At 56.4% G+C, this 16,686-nt stretch overlaps 1 protein-coding gene across 1 annotated transcript in view; it reads left to right on the top strand.

Annotated features, from left to right (window-relative positions):
* The window catches only part of SH2B2 (SH2B adaptor protein 2), a 22,227-nt gene extending 8,883 nt beyond the window's left edge, over positions 1–13,344 (top strand). Inside the window, exons 2-9 of the mRNA XM_006918581.3 lie at positions 1,503–2,227; positions 5,312–5,413; positions 7,139–7,230; positions 8,530–8,621; positions 8,724–8,885; positions 9,395–9,603; positions 12,143–12,314; positions 12,830–13,344. Coding sequence (XP_006918643.1) covers positions 1,532–2,227; positions 5,312–5,413; positions 7,139–7,230; positions 8,530–8,621; positions 8,724–8,885; positions 9,395–9,603; positions 12,143–12,314; positions 12,830–13,173 — 1,869 coding nt within the window. The 5' untranslated portion in view covers positions 1,503–1,531 and the 3' untranslated portion in view covers positions 13,174–13,344. The remainder of the gene's footprint in view (positions 1–1,502; positions 2,228–5,311; positions 5,414–7,138; positions 7,231–8,529; positions 8,622–8,723; positions 8,886–9,394; positions 9,604–12,142; positions 12,315–12,829) is intronic.
* The last annotated feature ends 3,342 nt before the right edge of the window (positions 13,345–16,686 follow it).

The following is a 16,686-nucleotide window of genomic DNA, read 5'->3' as shown; positions in this document are numbered from 1 at the left end:
CATTCCTGGATTGGGGCCTCTTCAAGAAGGTCAGATTCAGATGGGTGCTCTGGAGAGAACAAGATTCCAGGAAGTAGAAACACAGGTACCGCATGCAGGCCACTATGCTAGAAAGAAGTCTGAGGAGGCAGCACCTTCAATGCCAGTATGAAAAGCTAGTTATACATGAACCACACTAGGAGGTGACCCCCAAGTCCTAGAGTCAGAGTGAGAATCCCAGGCCTGTCACTAACAAGCTGTGTGTCCTTAAGCCCCATATAAGGGCTTAGGCAGTGACAGCTGTGACGTGCGTGCCTAGTATGCCAAACATATTCATGTATTCACCCATTCATTCAGTATTTACAAGGTACCTGCCATGTGCCCAGAACTGGGGACACAGACATTTATAAGACTGTTAAAATACCTGCCTTGCGAAGCTCGCATTCTCAGAGGAAGAGTAAGGGGGAGGATTGGGGACAACACAACCAAGCACGTGCATAAATGTTATGTCAAATGCGGGTAAGCACTATGGAGTAAAGTAAGCAGGCAAAGGGCAGTAGACGCCAGCACTTGGTGGAGCAGGAGCATTTCTTATTCCCAGGTAGAGTGGTGGTCATGGAAGGCTGTATTTGAGCAGAAACCAGAAGGAGGTGAGGGAGTGTGGAGGGAAGAATATTCCAGGCAAGTGCGAGAAAATTGCAAGTGGAAAGGTCCTGAGGTGGGAATATGACTGGCATGCTTTTGCAATGACAAGAAGACAGGTGCGGCCAGAGCAGAATGGGCGAGGAGAGGAGGGCAGGAGGTAAGCTTAGAGAAGTAAATAGAAGCAGATCATATGAGGCCTTCGGAGCCAAGGGTAGGACTTTGGCTTTTACTGAGTGGAATAGAATCCACTGCAGGATTTTGAACAGAGGAGGGACCTAATCTGTCTATGTTTTAGAAATGATGACTAGGTTCCTGGGGGCGGGGTGGGGGGTGGTCACCAGTGAAGAGCCTGCTAAAGTACTGCCTATAAGAGAAGAGGTTATGTGGGTCTCTGGACAGCAACCTGGATGCCAAGGAATGGAGAAGGGCTTGGGTGCTTGGCATATTGCAAAAGTAGAGCCCAGAGGATTGCACTGTGACTTCTTCCTGTCCAGAGGAAGAAGGGGGACCCTCAGAAGAGGCTACGTAGGGGAGTGAGGTAACTGGAGGTTCATAGAGACCCCACTTCAGGGCACCAGTCATCCCAGTATCCTTTGGCAGCCCCTAGAATGAACTTGGGGTCCCTGAGACAGCTGTTTAAAGAGAAAGTGAATGGAGGGCTCCCCTCCTGCAGACACGGCCTCTTGCCTCCCTGGTGGTCCTTCTCTTCACACCTTGGCGCTGCTCAGAACAGCTGCACGTTGTAGGACCCACCCCCTCCCCGCAACACAGAGGCATACACAGCCCCAGGGAGCCCTGGGGGAATGGGATAGGATACAGGACAAGCGGTCACTACTGTCAGAGGTCACAAAGTCACCTGGATCTCTTTTCGCCTGCAGCCACAGAGGGCTGCAATGGGAAGGGAACCATGAATGGTGCCGCCCCCGGCCCCTCCGCTGCTGCTGCCCGGGTCCCGGACTGGCGGCAGTTTTGCGAGCTGCATGCACAGGCGGCTGCGGTGGACTTCGCCCACAAATTCTGCCGCTTCCTGCGGGACAACCCGGCCCACGACACACCGGACGCCGGGGCCTCATTCTCCCGCCACTTCGTTGCCAACTTCCTGGACATCTTCAGTGAGGAGGTGCACCGCGTACTGATGGCGGGGGCCACGGAGCACCCCGACACCATGGAGCCCGAGCCAGCGGCACTCAAGGCGGCACCGTGTGGCCACTCGCGGAGCTCCGAGGACGTGTCAGTGCACGCGGGTGCTAAGGCCCGGGTTCGCAAGGGCTTCTCACTGCGCAACATGAGCCTGTGCGTGGTGGACGGTGTGCGCGACATGTGGCATCGGCGTGCCTCTCCTGAGCCTGATGTCACCCCACGAGCCGCCGAGTCCCCGGCCGAGCCGCGCGACAAATGGACACGGCGCCTCTGGCTGTCGCGGACACTGGCGGCCAAGGTGGAGCTAGTGGACATCCAGCGTGAGGGCGCGCTGCGCTTCATGGTGGCCGATGATGCTGCCGCGGGCCCAGGTGGCACCGCTCAGTGGCAAAAGTGCCGCCTGCTCCTGCGCCGAGCCGTAGCGGGTGAGCGCTTCCGCCTCGAGTTCTTCGTGCCACCCAAGGTGAGCGCCAACTCCCACCTGAGGGACAGTAGAGGGATGTGGGCACAGCAAGGTTGCCAAGGACTGGCCTTGGGGACCACACTGCCTAGTCTGGTTGGCAGGATGGAGTATTGAGTGTCAGGAACCTGGGATGTGGTCCTGCTTTGCCTGTCTGACAAGTCACCCCTCAAGCCCGCTCTCTCCACCTGTGAGGTGTCAGAAGGGCTCTCTGGGTAGGGACAGGTTCTGGGGTACTGTTCTTTCCCATGCCAGCATACCTCACTGCCTGCCTCCTCTCTTCCTTACCTGGGGCCCCTGGTGGCTGGAGCCATACAGAGAGGAGCCTGTGGGGATGAGGGCAAGAAGTGACAGTGACACACTCTAAGTCTGTGGGAATCTGAATCCCTAGCTCAGCTGTCAGGCTACAGCTCAGCCCCTGCCCAGATGACCCCTTTCTGGCCTGGGTTTCAAAAGATAAGCTCCTAGCTGTCACCAGCAATGCTGCTCATTTGAGTGCACCTTCTCCTCCCCACTCCTCGGGCTCACCATCAGAATCCTGGGGGCAGCTTTGGGTCTCCTCCGGGGTGGCAAACTCACCTTGTTTGGAAAGTGGTAATAACTGTAACAATAGTGCCCCCTCTCTGAGAGCCCACCATGCATCCATCTCTAAGCCTGGTGGGCGGCCTCATCTCCCTGGACCCTGGCAAGGTGAGCTTCGTGATCTCCGTCACAGAAGAGAAAACAAAGGAATACTCAGAGGGGGTGTATCCTGCCCAAAGTCACACAGTTTGTGGGTGACAGAGCTGGGCTAATTATACCCGCCATGCTGGGAGTCCCAGGAATGAAAGGAGCATGGAGGTGGGAGCTCCTTGTGTACTGGAAGATTCGGAAAAGTGGGAGGTCGTGCTGGTGCAGCAGCCGACAGCACCCCCAAGAGCCACCCAGGGTCCCCACCCACCTCTAGGCCCACCCTGTCCTCAGTGCCTTTATTCAACCTGAGTCTTTCACCTCTGTCCCCATCTCCCAGTCTGTCAGAACTCTGGGTTCCATTGGAGGGGCAGGGTGTGGGCTTCCCAGGGACATACTATCTGAAGCGCTTTCTCCCCAAGTCCTGAGACCCACAAACTGCCCAGGCGCCTACCGTTAGTTCTCAGAGAGAAATCATTAGGCCACTAAGCCTAACTGTACCCCTTGTCAGTCAGGAAGACCAAAGCCCAGTGAGGGATGGGAAGTGAGGTAGGGCTTGCCCAGGGTCACCCAAAGGACAGGGGCAGAGGCCCAGGGCTTCTAGGGCTCCAGGCCCTGAGTGGCAATCACAGCTGCCCGGCTGTAAATAGAGGCGTGCGGCTGCCCTTGGGGGAGGAGATGTAGCAGCTGGTGGCTTCTTGGTTATCCTGTTGTCCCTTCAGCCCACCATTCACTGCTGGCAGAGGGCAGGATTCCTGAGGGGTTACTTCCCCAACCTCTGAGGAAGGCAAGTGGGTTCCTACCTTCTGATCTGGCCTCCAACCCTTCTTCATTCATGCAAATAGTTGGGAATTCAGCAGTGAGCCTGTGGGAAGGTGGATCAGACCACAGTAAGGGCTCAAGTCCAGTTTCCTAAATGTACTGTATCCCAGGGAGACCCTGCTGATACGCCCACTGCCTTTTAGTCCTGAGTCCTAGCTGCACCACTGGAACAGACAAGAGCTTGAGATCTGCAAGCTCAAGAACTATTTCCTGGGATCCTCAGACTTCCCTCTCACACTGCCCCATGAGTCAAGTCTCCAGCCTCCAGTCCCCTCAGAGCCCAGGGCCAGGCAAGCCCTGGGGACCCAGGGAGCAATGAGGCTTGCCCCCTGCCATTGTGGGGGCCACTAGGAAACTGGTATTTGCAGGACTGGATGGTAAACCTCAATGGGTGAGCACTGGGTGCTCTGGGGACCCCAGCCAGGGGAATCTCAGACTGCATAAGTGTTCACCAAGCAGCAGGTACCCAGGACAGGCATTTCTGGAGGCACAAGCTGAGTGAGTGAAGACTCTGTCCAGGAAGTGGAAACAGTGAGGTGTGACTGGAGCAGGGCGAAAGGCAGCTGGGCCAAGACAGACAGTCCTCAAACACTCAGTGGAGGAATTGGCACCTCCAGCCCGTGGAAGCCCAACCCAAGTCACCAGTCCGCGCCTTCACTACAGACCTCCGCTCCACCCACTGTAGGACCGTGGACCCCCTACCCCAGTGGCGGGTGAGATGGCCTGCCATGGTCAGCCAAGTTTCTCCATCGAGGTTCCAAGCCCAGGCCTGCACCCGCTGGATGGCAGCCAGCACTGCCAGGAATTCCCATCCGCCTGCCCACTCAACTTGTGGCCCTTCCTTTTCCTCCTGAGAAAGTCCCTGTCCCAGAGCCCAAACCCTGCCAGGAATCTCAGTCCCAAGCCAGCCCCAGGGGACTTCAGGTCATGGCCAGGAACTTTGGGGCAGAGTAGGGAGGGCCAGCCACGAGTGGCCCTCCCTAGGATTCCTGCCTTACACTGGTCCTTTTTCCTCCACCTGGAGACAGAGCCTTGCCCAGCTCCAGAAGCCCTGAGTCAGGGGCTCCAGAGCCATACTCTGAAAATGCTAGTCTGAAGGAGGAGACCAGCATTTTTTTTTAATGAACTAGAATAAAATAGAAAATATCACGGTCCATCACACACAGTCAGGGTAAATATTGCTTGGTGAAACATTGTTTCAGAGATATTTTTATCTATATGTGTACTAAGTCACAATGTCCAATGTATTTCTTACTATGGGTCAAGGTCAAAATGCGAAGACCACAAATCTGATGAGTGCACTGAGCACAAGGGCAATCTAAGTGGAGTTCACCCTGGAGGGCTCAGAGGTGGAAGACTCAGGTGTCAGTCCCAGCTCTGTCCCTGACTTGCTGTGTGACTATATGGGAGGTCCCTTTGTTTCCCAGAGACCCCCTCAACTTACCCATCTGTGATATGGGGATGGGAACACCTCTGCCAGGGCTGCCATGGCATCCTAAACTGAGGGCTACTGTGATATCTGGGAAGGGGAGAGGGTAGAGAAGGTTTCAGGAGGCTCTGTGGTGACTCTCACTGCCTCTTCCTCTGGCCTCCCAGGCTTCCAGGCCCAAGGTCAGCATCCCTCTCTCAGCCATCATTGAGGTCCGCACCACCATGCCCCTGGAGATGCCGGAGAAGGACAACACGTTTGTGCTCAAGGTTAGCCTTACACCTGGCCCTACAGATCCTCTGGCTGTCCCAGGCCACTTCCCTCATGGGTAGCACAGCTTGAGGCCACCATAGGGGGACTAAGGGTAAAGGGCTAGCAGCAGGTCAAGGGGAGGGAGCTCTGGTTGGGAATCCTAGGACCCTACATAAATGTCAAGCACTTAGCTAGGACTTGAATCTAGGCCTGGGCTCTAGAGCCAAGTGCCCCAGATGTCACCCAGCATCTGGGGCCCCTGTTCCCATTTCCTCCTGGGCCTAGGTGAAGCTCTTCTGAGTTTCACTTCCTCCTCCCAACCCCCACTGGAGCCAGCACATACCTACCCCTTGGGCGGGTAAACTGGTAGCCAGCCTGCAGCAGTTATGCAAATGCTCCTGTGGAAGAGCACTGGAGTGTGGGGACCCACCCAGTCCCACGGAGGGCACAAAGGCACTGAGGGTGGGCAGGAAGGCACCCCAGTGTGTCCGGGGGCAGTTCATCCTTTTCCCAGGCCCCACTTCACTGGGGCAGCCTGCTCAGGTTGCTAAGGACACAGCTCCAGGCTGCCAGGGCTGTGCCCTGTCCCTCCTCAGAGAATTAGAGGGTGTTTGTGAGGCCAAGTCCCGTAGGAGGCCTAGCTCCACCCATCCAAAGCTTCATGGAGCCCCATCCTCTTCTCTAGCCTCCTGATTGGGTTTATGCTTTTACTTGCCCCTATTTGTTCAGTCACGAACGCCCTTATTCATTTAGCAAACATTTGCCAACCTCATGCCCTGAGTCACCCCAGGCTGGGGGCTGAGGACATAGCCCCTTCCTGCCTGGCATTCTCTTCTGCTGGGTGAGATAGGTCCAGAGCCTCGCTCCCAACAGCTGGGTGGCAACAGTGCTACTGCTTATGCTCAGGAGCCCTGAGGCAAAGGGACTCACCTGCCAGCCCCACTCTGGGCCTCAGTTCCCCCATCTGTTCAGAGAGGGGTTGATGGTGGTCCCTAAGGACACTCCCAGCTCTGAGATGCTGGGGGTCCAACAACTGCATTGTAACCGAGGCAGGAAGCTGAGAGCACACAGCTTTGGCATCACAGAGACCTGAGTTCAGGTCCCAGTGCTATCACTGAGTGCTAATGGGACTTTGAGCAGATACCTGACCTCTCTGAACCTCGGTCTTCTCATCTGTACAACAGGGAAAGCATATCACCTCCCTCCCAGGGCTGTTGGGAAGAGTTCACCAGATAATGTATGTGCGCATTCTGGGCCTGGCCCACAGCGGGGGCTTCCCCTATGGAGGCTGCTTATACCAGGGAATAAGGCAATTGAGCCCCTCAGTGTGCTGGGTCAGCTGGCCCTTTGACTGACTTGAGGGTTGGAGGACCTTTCACTCCATCTCCAGGGTGCCAGCCCACCCTTCCCTGACAAGCATGACCTCCTCTGAGGCTGCATCTCCAGGGACTGAGGATCCAAGGTCAGCAGGGCTAGACATCATCCCCAGTCATCCTAGTGGTGGGCCCAGGAAGGAGGGGCTGCTGAGAATGTGGGGTACGGCTCCACCCAAGGACCTTGGCCTGAGTTTGGGATGGTGCTTGACAGTGACCCCGTTGTCTTCCCTGCTGCTCACACCAATGAGCCCTCATGGGGGGAGAAGTGGGATGAGCCATTTATCCTGGGGTCTAGAGACCCCTGCTGAGGGTGGAGGAGTTTGGGATACTGACTGCTATCTGGACTCCGGGCCACCTCTTCCCCAGGTGGAGAATGGAGCAGAGTACATCCTGGAGACCATTGACTCACTGCAGAAGCACTCATGGGTGGCTGACATCCAGGGCTGTGTGGACCTGGGGTAAGCGCCCAAGTGGCCCTAGGATGGGTGGACAGGGTCGGGGTAGCTTTCCAGTGCCGAGCTCCAGAAATGGGCTTTTCTCATGGCAATCCTATTCAGGTTGGTGCCAGCCATTCATTCATACTCCCACCCCCACCCCTACTCCCAGCAGGCTCTTCAAAGCTTGCTCTGCAGGGCCAGGGCCTGGGGAACTGCAAGGAAGTTAGATCAAGTCTTGTCCTCACCCCTGGTGAGCCTAAGGCCACTAGGAGGAAGGCAGTGATGGAGTGAGTCCACAGGGCTGAGGAGATAGAAGGGAGGCCCCTAACCCAGCCTGGGGCTCAGAGAAGGCATAGTATGCTGGTAGAGGTGCTCACCATCTCTGAAACTTAAAGAAAGAGTGGGCCTAAGCCAGGCAGAGGGGGCTGGGGGTGGTTGAGGGCAGAGAGAACAGCCCAGAAAAAGATGTGGAGGTGTGCGTGAGCCTGGGACTTGCAGGGAATGGCAAGGACTTCGGGTAGCTAGAATTAGAGCTGGTGAAGAGGGGACTTCGATGAAAGCCCAGGAAGCTGGTAGGTTGGGGGCAGTGGGGGGCCATAGCTATGAATAAGCAGAGGGTAGCTAGGGTCATGGTATGGGAAGAGCAGCAGGGAGGCTGGCAGCACCATCCAGGAGAGATCCCAACGCCAAGAGTAGGAGGGGCAGGCAGGCCAGCAGCAGAGCATTTGGCAACAGCTCTTCTGGCTAATGGGGTGAGGCAAGCCCTAGTGGGGAGGGGCTGCTGCTTTCTAATTAACAGCTTCGTTTAAGGAAGCACAATTAAAGTTCAGAGTGCCTCCCAGGCCCCCGATCCCCAAACTGGTTATATTCCCTCCCCTGTCACGCTCCCGACCATCTGCTCTGCAAAATATTTCCCTAGACCCTGTGAGGGTGAACTTTGCAATATTTTAGAGCTGGCAAGGTCCCAGCCACCTTGTGTCGCAGATGGGCAGACAAAAGCCCAGGGCAGCAAAGAGAGCTGCCCAGGCCCCACCCGCCACTGTGCCCTGCCACCATTTGAGGGACTCTATGAGATCCCAGTAGGAGACCGGCCCTTTGTAGGTTTGTGGTCAGAGGTCATGTGTCCTCAAAGAGGACTGTACCCACCTGGAGACCTCTCTTATATGGCCAGTCACTTACATGATAGCCACAGAGCAGGATGAGGGTGTGACAGAGGAACATGGAGGCAGAAGGACCCTAGGTGAGCCACTGACTGGTTCTCTGAGCAGCCCATGGTCCAGGTCCCATGGCGGAATATGGTTATGCTTTTTTGTCTTATAGGGACAGCGAGGAAGACACTGAGCACTCCTGTGCTCAGGGAGGCTGTCTGGCCAGCCGAGTGGCCTCTTGTAGCTGTGAGCTCCTCACGGAGGGTAGGTGGGGGCAGAGCTGGCCGGAGTAGTAGATGGCAGGGTTGGAGGGATGGTTGCTCCAAGATGGCCAGACATGTGTCTTACCTGTCACTTCTCCATCAGTGGACCTGCCCCGGCCCCCAGAGACAACAGCAGCTGTGGTGACAGCCCCACATAGCCGGGCTAGAGATGCCATCAGTGAGTCCCTGGTCCATGTCCCACTGGAGACCTTCCTAGAGACCCTGGAATCCTCGGGTGGCAGTGGCAGTGACAGCAATAACACAGGTACAATGGGGGCAGCCTGCTCTCCTAGCCTCTCCTTCCTGTACCCCTAGCCTAGGCCATGGCCACCCATGGCTCCTTCCAAGGCCCTTCCTGAGCCTCAGAAGCCATGACATTTCATCCCACTGGGTCCTCTGCATAGCAGCTCAGATTTCTGGCTTTTGTAGGCCAGTCCGGGAACGTGACCCTTCCCATGGGCTCTGGTTTCAATAGAAAATGCTCACAGAAGGGTTGTGGAGGGTCAGAACCAGGGATTAGGAACAAGGAGACTTGATTTGTTCTCAGGTTTGTTGCTAACCTAGAGAATGAAACTAGGATAGTACTTCCCTCTGTACTTCAGTTGAGCTCATATGCTTAACTAGTGGCTGGGGTCAGTTCCTGGCCTTGTTATAAAATTATCGAAACAGCATTTTACATGTAAAAACGCAACAAGATGTTGCATCTCTTCTCTTATGTATTGGTACCGCCCCACCCACCCCACCCCATGCCCCTCACACTGTCATCCTCTCCAGGGGAGGAGGGAGCAGAGCTTGAGCCTGAGGGAGTACCAGAGCTGGAGCTCTCTGACTACCCCTGGTTCCACGGGACACTGTCACGGGTCAAGGCAGCTCAGCTGGTGCTGGTGGGCGGGCCCCGGAACCATGGCCTCTTCGTGATCCGCCAGAGTGAGACTCGGCCTGGGGAGTATGTACTGACTTTCAACTTCCAGGGCAAGGCCAAGGTAAGTGCGCAGGGAGGCCGCGGGGCAGAGCAGCCAGCCCTGGGGCAGGGGGCTAAGGTGGCCCTGGCTGTGAGGTCGTACCCATGTCCCAGGAGCAGGTTCCAGGGATGTGGGTGCGGTATGACTTCCCAAGCACCAGGCCTCCCCTTGGCCATACTCTTTGAACCACACCTCTCTGAGGAACTGCAGTCTACCCCAGATGCGGCTTCTCCACTATCTAGATAGGAAAGTCACCTTCTGGTAGCTGAGCACTCAGGAGGCCATGCCCTTCTGAGGACTTAACTTTGACCCTGCGCATTAGGAATCACATAACATTAGAGCTTCTGAGGGTCTCTACCCAGAGCCACTTCAGTGCAGGGCTGGAGTCAACCAAGGCCCTCCTGCCCCACCCACCCCAGACAGCCCCGCTTCTAACCTCCTCAGATCAATTCACCAACCCGTCCTGGGCCCCAGCCCCGGGCCAGGCCTATATTCAAGTCAAGGAAGGTGGAAGGGAACCATACATAGGTAGGCCCTAGAGGACCAGACAGGAGAGCTTTGCAGGGCCTGGAGGGCCAGAGGAGGTTGCTGACCCTACTGGCCAGAGTAGGAGGGGACTTTGACCTGAGACATGCAGTGGAGGAAGAATTCTTAAAGTAAAGTGGGAAGGGTGATCCAGACAGGGCACAGCAAAGGCGTGACAGTGCACCTAGACAGTGAGATCTCGAGGACGGGTGTCATGTGCTAATAATGACCTAACGTGCAAAGGAAAATATGACAGAAAGTGAAATGATGTGCGGGGGGAGGCAGTTACAGTGTGACCAGAGTGAGCAGGAACCTCAAACCCCCCCAATCATGAGTTTCTGATAGGGAGACAGACCCAGGCCCAGCTCCTCCCACGACATGGTTCCCCTCAGTCCCTGCCAGAGGAGGGGGTACCCCAGGACTCCTGCTCCAGACCTGCACTGGTAGTCAGTGTCCCAACTCCCAGCTGGCCCGGTGCAAGTCCTCCCCTAGCTTGCTGCACTTCTCTCCTTGGCAGTGTTGTCACTACATGGAGGAGGCAGCACATCCCCAGGGACATCTCCTTGGAAAGCAGCCGCCCTTACCAGTTCCTCTGATAACCAGGCACTTAACGCCATCCCTGACAGCCCCAAGTTTACTTCTTGGCCAACACCACCCCAGGCTGCATCCCCGAAGGGCCTGGAGCTGACTCATGCCCAAGCCAGAGGCTAGAACAGTGCCCAGCCCAAGGTGGGAAGGAAGCATTGCGGTGAGGGTGGAAAGCAGGTGTGCGGTAAGCAGGACAGGAGGCTCCTCTCCTTCCTGGGGAAAGATCCAGCCATGAACTCATGCCAGCTGCTGCCCTGTCAGAACAGGTTGACTGCTCAAGGTAAGATAAGTTAGTGGTGGGGTACAGCAGGACCCCCAGCCTCCTGCTTGTACACCTCCTGGGAAGGAGGACCTCTGCTCTCCAGGGTAGCTCTTCACTTTCAGATAATAAATGTCTGAAAGGTTTTCCTTAAGACAGAGATGCACCCGGCTTGTTTCAGGTTCTGCCCTGGGCCTCTGCCCCCAAAGGCCCTCCCCAGGTTTGAGACTGTGGTAGGATCCCTCTCTGTAGTTGCTCAGGGGCCGAGGCCCTGCCCTGGGTGCCATTAATGCTCTCCAGGTTTGCTCACACTGTTCTGGCAACCTCTGGCTCTGCTGAGTGGCATACTCATTCATGGAAACGCCCCCACCGCCACCGCAGCCCAGGGCTTCTGTCCTTTATGTAGGTGGCTAGGCCTGCACCTCTTCCTGGGCTTAAGGCTACGTGCATACCCTAAAACCTTCCTCTCACTTCTCCTCTTGCCACATACCCCAGGGACAGCCACTCTTCCTCCTGTGGGATACATGTTGAACAAAATAGGACTGAAGCCAAGGACCTGTGGCTCACTACCAGACACCACAGACTTGTGGCTCCTCTCCCTGAGGTGTCTGTCCCACATGGGCCCTGGAAACCCAGGGAGGCACCTGCCTGTTCCCCATGCTCCAGAGGCTCCCCACTACAGCAGCTGAGAGCGTATACAGTCACTCTCAACCAGCCCGGGGTGGTTCCCACCCCCCTGGGCGGTGGCTCTGCCAGGATAGCAGGTAGACCCCTATCCTACTGGGGTGAGAGAATCACACAAATATGAGTTCTCTTTCTAGTTCTGCGCCTTGTGACTATGGGTGAGTCACTCCCTCCCCGTGCCTCAGTTTCCCATCTCTAATATGAGAGCTGTAGTCTCTACCTTCTACGGCTTTTGGAGACTAGAGATGGGGGTGTGAGGGGCATGATGTGGGTGCTCCTGGCATAGGGACTAATGCCTACTCCCTTCAGTCCCAGCCTGACTGTTGACCCCTCCATTCCCCACTCCCACCACAGGAGTAACCCTCCCCAAAATAAGACTTGTGGTGGAGCCCAGTCTGGCACAACCCCATGTGGCCTCTATGAGACTCGGTCCCACAAAGTGACCCACAAAGGCACTCACCAGTCCAGGACCCCAACACTGACCATGCGGATCTGTGCCCACAGCACCTTCGCTTGTCCCTGAACGGCCACGGGCAGTGCCACGTACAGCACCTCTGGTTCCAGTCTGTACTTGATATGCTGCGCCACTTCCACACCCACCCCATCCCATTGGAGTCAGGGGGCTCTGCAGACATCACCCTCCGCAGCTATGTGCGGTCCCAGGGCCCCCCACCTGGTAAGACGCCCCACCTGGTCGGGTGTGATGGCTCAAGAAGACAGACAGGTGGGCAGTGGGGGAAGCGAGTCGCTCTCAAGCGGCCACCCAGCTTAGCTAGCTCTGCTGTAATGCCAGGTCTTGGGCAGCTGTAAGCAATTGGGGCCATCAGGATCCGAGGGAGAGTGGCAGGCCCACAGGGTCCGAGTCCTGGGTGATTCCTGGCAGAGGGGAAGGGGCAGCACCTGGGAGTTCCCTAGATACAAGTGGAGCTTAGCACAGAGCTGTGAGTGAGAGTGTCCAGCACAGCAGGTTGAGCACCATTTCTGTGCGCACTACCGCCTATACCCGTGACATTAGTTATCCCGGGAGGTGGACTGGAACAGGGAAGGCTGAATTCAGATTCTACCTCCCTATGAGATCCCAGGCCACCCCATTCCCCCGGGTCTCTGGGCCCTGTCTGACAAGCTCAGGCTGGGGAAAATGAGAATGAGGTGGCTCCGGGTTCAGCACTGATGTGCCGGGTCGCGTTGCAGACCCGGGGCCCTCGCCCAGCGCCGTACCCCCGCCCCCCGCCTGCTGGAACGAGCCTGCGGGCCAGCACTACTTCTCCAGCCTCGCCGCCGCTTCTTGCCCTCCCGCCTCGCCCTCAGAAGCCGGCGGCGCCTCGTCTTCATCCACCTCGTCGTCCTCGGCCGCGTCCCTGCCCACCGCCCAGCGCGCCGTCGCGGAGAGCCTGCTGAGCGCTCGCAGCCGCAGCGACAGTGCGGAGCGGCTGCTGGAGGTGGCCAACGTCGCGGATGAGACTCCCGAGGCAGCGCCTGGAGAAGGATCACGTGGCCGCACGCGTGCGGTCGAGAACCAGTACTCTTTCTACTAGCCCGGCGCAGGTGGTGCCAAGGCCCTGGGGCCACCAGGACCTGCTGTGTGACTGCCCACGTGTCCCTTGGTCCAGCAGATCCTGCCGGCCCTAGCTCGGCGCTGGGTGGGAAAAGCGAAGCTCTTCAGTGAAGACATAAATGTTATTAAAGAGCCTGTTTTAGGGACTGCACCTGGCTCTCCTGTCGTCCTTTCTCCTGCCCTGGAGGTGGGCACTGCTCCTTATGGAACTGCGCCATACACAGACCCCTGTTCGAGCCCACCGTGGCTTGGCTCCTGCCCAGCCTCCACCCTGCTCTGTCTTAGGGGGCCCAACTCCCTATTTGCAAGGTGACAACTAGCAGTACTTGAATGAGGCACAAAGATATAGCGCTAGGCCCAAGAGCAGGACTCAGGGAGACTACCCTGGGGCTAGAGAGTAGGGAGGGGGCTTTCGTGCAGCTGTGAGAAAGGGGTTGGGGGAGGAGTGACCTGCGTAGAGGCTTGGGGGCAAGACAGGGTGGCAGAGGGTAGGGGAAAGAGGAGAGGGGAGGAAGATGTACCTGGATGCAGGTACACCATGAAGAATAGGAAGAGAGCCTGCAAAACCTGGACCTGGCATGCCGGGATGTTGACATGAACCCTGGCTGAGAGAGAGTAAGGTGGTTCTGGGGCAGATCCGTGGGTGGTGGGGCAGGATTCCTGCACATTAGCCCATTGGGGGATTGGACTTGAGAGAGGCTGATTTGACCTAGACTCAAACTTGAAAGTGATTTAGCGGGGCCTCCCTGCCACCCCTACCCCATGCCTCCCTGCAGGTGGAGGCTCAGCTCTAGCACCCTGGAGACACAGCCTGCTGGAAGTCTCAGCACCCCAACCTTCAGGTAGTGCTCCCTCTGGGGAGGATCTTGTTCTTGCTGAGCCAAAGTATACCTCCCCCTCCCCCAACCCAAATTCTGCCTCCACAGGGGGCCACAGACCCATGATTCCCCTGCCCAGGAGTATCCTTGGGGGCATGTGTCCATGATATGCATTTCAGACCCTATGACAGCTGATCCTCCTGGGACCACAACTGGACACCCCCATGATGCCCACTTCACCCTTATGAGGGTACCAATGCCCTCAGTGGGCTCCCAAGGCTTTGCTGCTCTAGCTACCCAGTCCTGACTCACAAAATGACTGGGAAGTGGCTGAGCATCATTCCTGCTGCCACCACGGAGAAGTGGGGGGTACAAGGCCACTGCCCCAGAAAACAGCCTGTACCTCAGCTTTCAGCATCTCCATCTGTGTGGTTGGAGCCTCTCTGCACTCTTGCCCCTGTGGCCTGGTAGTTTGGAGTCTATGCCAGGCCAAGTGCAAACCCCATCCCACTCGGACAAGAGCGGGTGGGAGGTGTGGGGGTCTGGGGTGAGGCTCCGGCTGGACAGAGGCCAGGGGCTGGTGAGAGCTCTGTTTGTCTCTGCCTCTCAGCTGGATCTCTGAACAGATTCTTCCTCTCCAGCAAGATGACTGAGCTGCAGACATCACCCCCAAGCCTGAGGCTTCATCCTTGCTCCTCAGTGGATTTGCCCCTTGGAAGCATTCAGGTGACCTCAGGGGTGGCATTAGGACTTGAACACAGAACGTGTTGTCCTTCAGGCCGTCATGTCCCTCCCTTCTGACACAGTCAGCTGCCTTGGAGGTCACTTCACCTGCCAAGTGTCCAAAGCAGGAATCTGAGCATGGAAGTAGGCAAGGTACTGACAGCTGTTACTTTGCTAAACTGAGGGCCCAGAGTATAAGAATGTGGGAAAGGGTCTGCGCCCACCCTAAGGGTGGCAGTCAGGCACTGCTCCTGAGGTGTTCCCAGGTTAAAATGAATTCAGAGGAGAACGAAGAGAAGATGACAGCCACCACCCCAGGCTCTCCCAAGGGATGTGGCACTAAGACCCAGCAGCAGGTCAAGTAAAAAGGGGGCTCTCTCCACAGTGTGGCCCCCACAGCAAGACCCTCAGGCTTGTCACTGAAAGTGGTACTTCCAGAAAGCCAGACTCAGTGGGACTTTGGGGAAACCACAGCTGTTGCATAGATAGCAACAACATTTTCAGGGGGGTTCCTTTGCTTCTCAGCAAGCATTTCGGTGCCTGCTCTGTGCCCCACCACACCCGTGGGGTAGCTGGGTGGGCAGCAAATCAGGTCCATCACAGTGTGATGGGCAGTCACAGAGGGCCCATGCACTGAGGCCATACAGAGGCTGATGGAGGACATTGGGGTGGGGTGGGGGACTGACTGCGGGTACAAGGGACAGGGAATGGGACATAAGACCAGAAGGGCTAATAGGGCCTTGAGTGTCAGGCCATAATTGAAGGGCATTAGGGAGCCAGAGCCAGTTTGAAATGGGAACTGAGATAGGGTCAGTGTTGAGTTTTGGACAGATCACCCTGGGGCTAGGCAATAAAGAGTGTGGGAGGACGGATTGGAAGGGGGGGAAATGAGGCCTGGGGGCCAAGGAGGCTGCGATAGGTCTGGAGGAGGGCCGATGAGCTGGGCCAGGGCAGAAGATGGGGAGGAGAACAGTGACGGAGAAAAGATCATCAGTAGACTGATGGGAAAGGGAAGTGGGAAAAGATGGGGGGAAAGACTTGAGGCTTGAAGGACAGTAGACCCCCCGCTGGATCCACTTGGATAACTCCACGGAAAGGGCTGTGGAGAACATGAAATCCAATCCCACACCTAGGATAGAAGGAAGAGACAGCTTGCTGTCTCCAGCAAGTGACTCCTAAACCAACCACCCCTTTGCTGTCAGATCCCCCATTTCTTTCCTCAGGTAAGAGATGGGGTTAGGTGTCCCCTACCTGAGCCACAGAAGGGTAATTTTGGCTACCCGAAGTCTCTAAGAAGAGCTCAGAGCTGTGGGGAAGTAAGCCACTGCTATTTATACATTCTGTTTGGGTAAGTCTCTCTACCTAGAGGCAGGTCCACAGTGAGGCTAGATCCTGGCCCATGAGCTTGACCAAGGGTGACCTGGTCTCAGAGGGATCCAGGGTAAACCAAGGGTGCAGGATGCCCCTGGGAGGGCACCAGGCCTGACCACATGGAATGGGTTTTCCCTTCCTTAACCCATCAGCCAGACCAAGAAATGGAAAAATGCTGTTTCTTTCTCCCAGACATGAAGCTGAATTTGCTCCAAAGAGGTCATTGCCATGGGAATGGAGGTACTGTGCTACGGGAGGGCAGGGGGTCCATACCTGTGTTTGCCCCATTGAAATGCAGAGCCGGGTACTTTATGGCCCCAAAGGTGAACATTCCTTTAGAGATAGAATTGGTGTACCAGCAATGATTCAAATAAATAGTTTCTTCTGGCAGGTGCTCCTAACTCAGCCAAATTTGAGCCCTTTGGGGATAGAGGTAAAATTTCTGGGATCTAGGGGAATCTTATATGCTTAGTATTAAGAGACTGTAAAGCGGTGCACAAATATAAATTTTGAGTAGTGACTCTCAATCATTCTCCCAAAACCTTTTAAAAAAGGGAAAAGAGGCATCTTGCCAAAACCGC

The sequence above is a fragment of the Pteropus alecto genome, unplaced genomic scaffold (genome assembly GCF_000325575.1).
Source record: "Pteropus alecto unplaced genomic scaffold, ASM32557v1 scaffold68, whole genome shotgun sequence".
Taxonomy (NCBI): domain Eukaryota; kingdom Metazoa; phylum Chordata; class Mammalia; order Chiroptera; family Pteropodidae; genus Pteropus; species Pteropus alecto.
The sequence above is the reverse complement of the archived record's forward strand: the minus strand, read 5'-3'. Positions and strand labels throughout refer to the sequence as shown.